At 33.7% G+C, this 10,063-nt stretch overlaps 1 protein-coding gene across 1 annotated transcript in view; it reads left to right on the forward strand.

Moving 5' to 3' along the window:
- LOC128214558 (protein pangolin, isoforms A/H/I/S-like) overlaps positions 1–2,634 on the forward strand; it is a 104,465-nt gene extending 101,831 nt beyond the window's left edge. Inside the window, exon 4 of the mRNA XM_052921091.1 lies at positions 2,473–2,634. Within this exon, the coding sequence (XP_052777051.1) occupies positions 2,473–2,634 (162 nt within the window). The remainder of the gene's footprint in view (positions 1–2,472) is intronic.
- The last annotated feature ends 7,429 nt before the right edge of the window (positions 2,635–10,063 follow it).

Raw genomic sequence — 10,063 nt, forward strand, 5'->3', positions numbered from 1 at the left:
CTGTTATTCTGATTGAGTCAAACTTGCAGTTATAACATAAAATTATATCCGATCCTTTACATAATTTGATATAACTAATTGCCCATTGCAAAACATTTATAGGTTAGGATCGCACTGTCGAAAATACAAAACATTTAGTCGGTAGAGGGTTTGAGTAAAACAAGAAGAATTTCGAAGAAAATTACCAGTATCGATTTGAGTAAACGTAAAGATCAACCATAGTCCGGAAAAACGATTGTATTGGAAGGTTGGTGAACATACTTGCTGCCCCTGATTTTAATATCATTATCGAGATGCTTCGTTTTGAATAATTGTTTTGTATATTTTCTTCCGATACATTGCACCGCCACCTGCATATGGCATTCTTATTTTCTTAATTAAATAGATATCAAGTATTGATATGTCTATTTAATTCTGATTTATTGTTAACCACCCATAGCATTAAGGAAAGTATTACATATACATCAAGTACAAACTCGTTACATAGACCGATGAATGGTTGCACTCTGTAGCCTCAATAGAAACGAACTACTTTAAACCCAACTGTAGCAAACATGTTTTTGACATTATTATTTTAAACAAATATAATTGTTGTGCAGCATACGAATAAATCGAGGTTTTGAACAAAAATAACTGTTGACTAGAAAACGAATACATTTGATTTTTAAACAATTATTGACGTTGAGAAATCAACAACTGTTTAGGGTGAACTTGTAAACGGCCGTGTGTCAATACAGACGAATAATATTGTGTATACATACTATAGTAGACACGTAAGTGTTAACTCTTAGCTTTATATAGAGGTCGAAAAGACATTGAGGTAAGATGATGATAAGATTCGGGCAAGTTAATTGACTCTGAGTAACCTTATTTTAAACCAAAAACACATTCGTTCCTTTATATGTTTGCAAATTGCATACATTGAACAATAAGACTGATAAAACTATTGTATGCATCATTTTTATTAATGTGAAGTTATAAACATGCCTTGTCACAGTCCATTTAGAATGAAGTATTGGCAATATCTCAAGGAAAGAAACATCTCGATTTTAATCTTCATTTATTCATGGTGATTGGTGCAGAACTTACTATCCATGCTACAATAACTCATAATGCATCATTGTCGCAATATATCAAAAGGCAAAGTCCAATAACAAAAATACAGTAAGAGCATATTATAAGAGCATAAGAAAAATACCAGCTCAAAAATGAAAAGAACAAATATGCCAAAGATATTTGTATTACAAGACAGTTGGCTATTTGTTGTCAATATATATTTGTATTTACAGACTAACATGCATATTTTGATTGCAAAAACATTCATCTTGCTTATAACATGTTTTTGAACTCTCGTTTACCTTTTAACATCGCCAAACAATACTTTCGAATGCATTTACATGACAGTGTGTCATGCGTTGTCAATTTGTGTTTGTATAGCAGACAAACATGCATTGTTGTCCGAGTTATTTGTTTAGAGTGCACACCATCTATCTTGTAACATGTTTGTGAACTCTCATTTACCGCAAAACGTCTTAAGCAATTCAGCTTATCCTTATTATTGTATTCTGTCTTTTTAGTGTATTACACATTAGAACGTATGTGTAGGGTCAGTCGTAAAATTCCCGGACTTTCCTAATAAAATTCGCATTTTAATTCAATCGTTTAAACACTTGTGATATTAAAATGCGACACGTTACAGTCAGGTAAACAAAAACTTACATATGTTTGATGGATATATAAATACTGTTATTTAAATGTATTCATGTTGTTCAGGTTATACGGAGCACTTTGAAAACTTACATACTAAGAAACAACACATAAACGTATTTTCCCTCAAATCCTTTAATTTCGACGCGTTATAGTCATACCCTTAGACGTGACGTCAGAAACTTATCTGGTGAATTATTCTGGAAAATGTTGACGTCATATGAACTTCATGACGTTCTAACAATTGAGAAATCGCAAGATAAGTATCGCTACCCACAACAGTTGCAATGGAAAAAAACACTGACGTCATTTCGACGGAGCAACGTGCTGTGATTAATTTCTGCGGTTGTGCAGGAATGACTCCTGCAGAAACGTTTCAGTTTATGGAAAAGGACCTTATAAAGAAGGTCAGCCGAAACTGGTCTTTGAAATGCATCGGCGCTTCACGGATGGCAGAGATGAACTAAAAGACAACCAAAGAGCCTGTCGGCCAACATTCAGCGACAAATATGTTCGTGCTGTAACACGTGAAATTTCCGTCTACAGACTAAAGTCGGTTGACGAAATAGCATCCATCATGCATTTGTGCCATGAAACAGTTCATAATATTGTTAAAAATCGTCAGCATGAATAAAGTATATTCACGCTACGTGCCGAGATTGCTGTCTGTAACAGAAAAGGAAATACGTGTAGCATCTTCAAGGGAGTTTCTGGGGCGTTAGGGAAATTCCGGCAAGACTTTCCTTGATAATATTGTTACAACAGATAAAACGTGGCTGCACTACTACGAGTCCGAGAGTAAAAGAGCCTCAATCTAATGGAGAACTCCACAATCCCCCTCCTCAAAAGAAAGCCCGCATTGCCAAGTCACTGGACAAGACGATGTTAATTTTCTTCATAGACAGCGGCGGAGTTCTACTTCAGTAAGCAGTCTCATCTGGCCAGACAGTTAACAAGCCGTACTACCAGAAGGTAAAATGTTATTTCTTAATACTAAAATGATATTTTGATAAAACATACATTATGAAAAAAAAAATATAATACGTTATATATACGTTAATGAAATGTAATGTTTATGCGATATCATTATAATTAATAAACTGCGATAAAGGAAAAAGAAAACAAAAACTGTTAAATGGATATTTTTTAATTATTGCAGATAATTCGCCGGGACCTGACTAATGCCATAATACGGAAGAAGCGTCCAGGTGGCGATTTAGAAAATTTGATTTTTCACCAGGACAACGCGCAAAGTCATCAGGCGAATACGCTAATGTCAATTGACTTCCTTAAATATTAGCCTCTGCAGCCACCTCCATACAGTCCAGACCTGGCTCCAATGGATTTCGCGTTGGTCCCTAGGTTAAAGGGTGAGCTTCGTCGCTGAAAGGCCGAATGGCTACTGGAACTGGCGATTGCTGCAAGGACGCATATTCGAAGATACGACCTGGTGTGTTTTAGAGATGTTTTTGATAAGTGGGTAGAGAGACACCGAGTTTATGTCCGTGCGTGCGGCGAATATTTTGAAAATGCGTAACGATAAACGTTACGTCGCGTTATCTTTGCTTTGCGAAATACTCCGCGTAGTTCATGGTTATGTGTAATAGGATGATGCTATTTTATTGTATACTGTTTGTTTCCTGTAAACTTCTCAACACCACCTCCAAATACATTTGTCTTCCGTACTGTTGTATTATTTTGGTTTTAAAGTAAGCAGTTTCGATATCACAAGCAGAGTCTGGAAGCTTAACGACTGACCTTCGTATATGCAATACATAAGCAATACGTTTGTTCATAATGCTATTTTTAATTTTGTCATTTGTAAATCATAGACAATCACTTATATAAATCAGTAATCTAAGCTCTTTACATTGCATTTTATTCAGAATAAGTGTTGGAAATGCATGTTTTGATCTCCTTAAGATGTTGTTATCTAAGAATATGTACGGTTATCATACTCTTTATTCGCACGAAACAATTTTACAATTTGGTCTTAGATGTTTATTTTAACATACAAATGTGTTTCATTTCAAAATTTCTTGGAAACTTGGTCCTTAAATGTATTGATGTTGTTTGGTTGAATCCTATTTTCGACAACAAAAACGTGAGAGCATAATGTAAAATCATGATGTCAAAAGTTGTCTGTGAAACCGTAATGCTTTTAATACTATGTATTTCTTAGTTCCAATGAAACAGCAGACAGATGACATTTTTAAGATCAAACGCTTTAATAAACAGGCGCTTAGGAGGAAATCAAGTGACACAGATTTCAGGTTGAGCTAGCTTTTGGTGTTTAAATTATCTAAGTGATAATCGATAATATGATTTTCTTTCACACTTTCTTTTTTCGCAGAATGCATCAAATATATCTGGAAAATGAGTAGTGTTTATAATGGCTTTTACAAGCAGTAACAAGTCTGACATCGGTTATTGATGTTATTCTTGTTTTTATTCCACCTTGGTACGGTCAGTGTAAATATATTTTGGTATTGTAATAATCCTAATAATTAAAAAGCGCTTATCCATATCCTTGAAACTTGGTTAATGCATTTTAAAACAATTCCGTAAATAGTTTTATTGACAAACAAGCAGTGAACAATATTCCGCCTGCACTAATTCAAGAGTGAACAAATTTAAAAACTGCCTTGTAAACACTTGTTTGCTTCAATCAGTCTTTTAAGCACACAACGTGAAAAATACTTTTCTCCCACCTCAGATAAGTAGATCCATAAATTTAAGATATTCTTTTAATGCCCACGGGCAAAGATAAAACGCCCGTATGGAAGTCCTTTTTAATGGTAATCACATTGTAATCACCTCCCTTGTTGAAGACTGTCGTCTGTAGCATCAAAGAAACCTTGTTTTGTAGCAATATTTAGATCACTAAATTAATTATTTCTCGCTTCAAATACATCCATAAAAAAGTTTTCATGCACCTTTCAAGAAATAATGATTCACTCTCCTCAGAACTATTTAAAGGCCGATTTGACTATTAACATAATCTGAATCACTGCGCGCATATTCATGACAACCACGAATTATCACATATCCATACGCATTTATTTTCACTACGCACAAAATAGTTCGAGCAAAAAATACATTTTTACTTAATTTTGTTTAACTGAGGTGGGAGAAAAAGCATCTACCATAGCCACTCGTGTAAGATAGGTTCATCCCAACCTTCGCGCAGGGTGTTTTGCGGAAACTCGGTAAACCTCGTTTCCGCAAAACACCCTACGCTCGAGTCGGGATAAACCTATCTTACACTCTCGGCCATGGAAGATACTTATAAGTAAGTATCGCTTACGGTATTTCTGTTTTCAAACTGCGTTTGTTGTGTTGTTAATATGTGAGTGTTCCGTTCAGAGTTTCATAATGTGATCCTTGTCCCTTCAAAATCAAGATCAAAGTTACATTAATCACAGACGCAATGGCTTACTCCACACAAAGGCTCGATTACCAGAGAAGATGTGATATAAATATATTGGTACATAAAAGCCGTTCTGCCTAGTATCGGTGATAGTCCCTTGCTAAATGTATTGCCCCAACATTGCTGTATGATGCAGTTATGATATGGCAATGTTGGAAACATCAAAATATCTAATATATGAAATATTCTTCTCTTTTGATCTTAATACGAAAACTTCTCACGCCGATGGAATGTTCGAACATAATTATGATCATTAATCAGATCAGTGGCGATGCTATATGGAATATTTACAAACAAATAAACAAGAGTTGGTACAAAATACTTAATATGTAAAACATTTGTCTTATCTTTTCCACAAGACATTCTGAAATATGATGATTTGAATCAAATAATTTCATTCCAAATTACGTTTGATGAATCTGCCAACCATTTACTTCAGTGAATTCAAGACGACCCGGCACCATAGTACCGTGTGGTCCCAAAGAGTACCTATTTAATTATCTCAAGAAAATCATTAAAAAAAAAGGGAAGTCGACAAAGGCTCTGTCTGCCAAACGACCTAGTGTTTCATCGAGTGTTTCTTAGTCGTCGTTGTGATACAGTGAAACCTACAAGAAATAACAAAGACCCTATATACGTATAGGCAAAATGTTATAGCCAAAGAACCCCTTAATCAGAGTTACATATGTGTTATGTTCTCATTGTCAAGCAAACAAACTGGATAACAATTAAGGGCGTATTTGTCCATTACGTTATGATAAGCATTTGAGTTGAGTAAACTAAAAGATCCAAAACAGCACGAAATGCACGAGCTTTATACGAATTTTTTTTATTTAAATAGTGCACACACACACACACACACACACACACACACACACACACACACACACACACACACACGTTTCGATATGAGTTCATGGTGATTTGTTTTTCATCAATAGTTTTCCATTTATCTTATATCATGTCTACAATTCGCTCGCCGCACGTACATGAATACTCATTTTTATTGTAATTGATTGATTGCATTTTGAAATATTGATATTGTCGATTCAAATCTGATTTATTGGTTTACTTCATTATTTAAAAGCAATGCTTGTGTAATCATATTTATTTTAAACCGATGCTTGTGATCCCGCTGTGGTCTTTTCAATTAAAACAAAATCCTTTTAACACATAACCCATTTTGAAATCGCAGTAAGAGCCTGTGCAATTGTTGTGCAGCTTACCACTGTATATGATTTTCTTGTTTAAGATGGCGATGGCTGAGAAATACAAATGATATTGAGTCAGCAAATGTAAGTATCCATACTAAACAGAACAAGGAAGACTCATGAATGTGAAAACATCAAATGACCGTGAATTGAATGATAGAAAAACATATAGAAACTATTCTATTATTCTACTATTTGTCTTTTCCCTGTAGTTCGATTTTATTTTTGCTCAGACAAAATTCAGACAACTGTTTACTACTTTAACCTGCTTATCGAAGATTCGTTTTTGTCGTATAAATATGTTGCATAAATAAGAAAAGGGTAGTCTTAAATATTAGTTACATCTTAATTTTTTCATTTGCTATCAAAATCAATGTGCAAACCTTTATCTGCTTTAAATTTTACAGTTTAATCACAACTTCGGCTTTCATTTCTGATACTTTATTGTTATCATTCGGAAAAGTGTATGTAAAACAGTTGTTTATGACTCATTGGTTTTCCCTTTTGAAATGATCTACTTCATAATAAAACAGGCATTTGTCTGGAGAATGCATATCCAGTTCCACCGTCTTCTCATTAGCCTGCGATTTTCCCGGATATATCTTATCACAGTGAGTTGATCATACGCTCGACATTGATGTTTTGTTATGATGATCGAATTGTACTCGATCAAATAGACATTCCCTATCGAGATAATGGTAATTTAAGACTAACGCACACCTGTTAAAGTAGAAGGCAAGTATTTAACAAACATACGGTTTGTTACATATCTGGTTTCTATGGGAAGAGAGAGTGTTCATCAAAGCTCTGATGAAATATAACTCTTATTTATTTTAAAGAAAATGGTTCATATTTATTAATAAACTATTTAGACATTCTATCATAATATTTAGATATTTCAATAACAAAATACTTATTTGGAAAGATGTTTATCCCTTAAATCAGTGTTATGTTTTCCGGTTGGTTGTACTGTATATGATATATCAATGTATTATGATTTATTTTTTGTCGTTCGAAAATTATTTTAAGAGTATCGAACCTTTATAAAATATCGAAGTTAATATTTATTCGCTTGTTTGTTACACTGAAGAAAACACTTTTTTCGTTTCGTTTCTAAGAAAACAGTACTTATGTCCACTTTAAGGGGCTAATAGAATGTGTCTTTGGTGATACTTCTACCCACAACCTCCGGGGTAAAAGTCATATACCACTAAGCAACAACCTCACTTTCGATATTTGCGACCATATATGTAATACAACCTGCATTCTCAAGCAGTGTCAATATAATATAACACAGGTTAATAACGGCACATACAATGCTAATAATACATACACCGTTAAAATGTTCACCTAAAAGAACAGTTGTTTTGGCTACAAGTTATAACAACATTAATGTCAGCCTTTCACATACTCGTATACTTCAATATGGTTATCTAGTTACTTTTCTTATTTATAAAGCACGGATGCTGTTCGTAAAAAATACACGGAGGAAAAAGTAGGTTTGCCCTATCCACTGATAAAACTGTCCATTATCGGGTCTCTGAGTTGTCTCAACTTAATGTATTCACTTTGAATCTCCACTTATTGCAAAGAAATATTAATGAAGTTTTCACGTTTTAGCTTAATGTAACTGATATTCAAACGTTGGATACGTTAATAATTAAACAAGATTTTTTTTAAATGACGAAGATATAAATTAGGAACGGCGAAGTGATTTTTCTTACAAAAGAAATACACGTCTTAGCGAAAATGTCAGAAACAAATTGTTATCTCATTATGATTTACTTAATGCAAACGACATATACGTGTCATTGGCATGCTATCTGACTGTCAAATGTTACTTGTTATGAATGTGTCAGTGGAATGAAACGTCGGTACAATCATCTTCAATTACCTCCATTAGTGTATTAATCGACTTAAACATGTCGTGACAACAATTTGACATGGTATATTTGATTAGAAGACATCGAATTATCAAAAGAAAAAAAAACTTCATTAAACAATTTCAGTAAAAATTCGTTTCTCATAAGCACATTATGGTATAAGCATGTTTTTCATAGCTACAGACATGATTAAATGTTGGATGATAAATAGTTGATATTTAACTATCCAATCCAATGAGTGTCCTTTCATTAATAAATTTGGTACAAGATTGATATTTGGCGATCAAAAACTTGTTAAACCCATTGATGCGAAAGTTAGTGTAGGGTAGGGAGTTGGGAATTAGTAGGTATAAATCTAGCGCCTGGTTTCTTATTTAAGCTGTTAACCATTATAATTAGTTTCACAAAGTATGAAGAGTTTAATTGCCGTCGAAAGCAACTCAAAAGGAGTGAATACTAGTGCAAAATATACCTTAAATACAAGACCTAACCTTCATGGCTCTACCACATGAAAAGCGCCCAAATTGTCTGACCTGTACACGTAATATCCGTGACAGTATATTACACAAGTGCCATCTTAAACTCTTTCATGTCATGCAATTTCGATATAATGTTTTTGGAATTGAAACAAGCGTTGCTCATTCTCCTAAATTTATGATTATTCTAATCAATAACAAGTTTCCATTTACAATAACCTGCCCTCCCCCAATTCCCATTTGGACAATTGTCATGACATTTATCCATGACTGATAGAATATATGGCAGATTCCAGTCCCGCACGAGTATCTTAGGCGTGCCAAGTGATTCAGACTTTGCACAAATGCCAGATCCGACTGCTTGTTTTATTTAAGTAATTTAATGGAGATTAAACTATATATTGGCTGGTCTGGCAGCAAAATAATACGGCAATTGCTACTAGTTAAAACAAATAAAACTTTAACTACGTTAAAATGTTTTGTACATCTCGTATTATGTTGCTACAGTAATTTATCAAATATAAATTGCAGTATATAGCCTTGTTCTAATATAACAATTTTAAAATAACCCAACATAACTAAGGAACACTTCATCACAGTATTGGTCCTCAGTTGTACAACAGCTCTTCTAAAAGAGAGATTGACTGAGCTCCTACAAATATGATATACATTGTACAATGTTCACGTTTTAGATGTAGCTGTATTTACCAAAAAAACATGAACAGCTAGAATTAACAGCAAGCTATTATTTTACAGCAGATTATATATGTTTTTGTCGTCGTCAGTCTATCATGTATGCTTCGGATACGATTAAGTGTTGAAACAACAATCCTATAGAACTGCTAGATAGGTACCTTCTTCGTTCCAGTAAGCGTACAGTATTTGCCGTATAAACATTATATAGCAATACTATGATATGTTGGATTACTTCGACTGTCATACTTATGAGTATCACGGTGACTTTACACGTCATTTGACCAATATAATTTATCTGTTCCTTAAGGAATTTAGGTACACCTCATTGCAATTAAATATCTTCCACACGGGTTCGAATACATCATTAGTCCATGCCTTTTGAAAATATCGAGATTTAACAGTGACATATCGCACCAGCAAAAAGATCCATTTGATATCAAAATCAATAAAAACAACAGTTTTAAGTCTTGCTTTAATTTATACAATATCCCCTTTGATCAAAATAAGTACCTCACTGTCGAAACAGCAAATTAATAAATAATAATTTATATAGAGAACAGATTGTATTTTTTAAATACAAATTATTTTCGTAAAGAGTTATAAAATGGTAGTTCTATTTTTCAAACGTTTTCTTATAGCTATCGGGCATATGCTCTCGTC

The sequence above is a fragment of the Mya arenaria genome, chromosome 2 (genome assembly GCF_026914265.1).
Source record: "Mya arenaria isolate MELC-2E11 chromosome 2, ASM2691426v1".
NCBI classification, from domain to species: Eukaryota; Metazoa; Mollusca; class Bivalvia; order Myida; family Myidae; genus Mya; species Mya arenaria.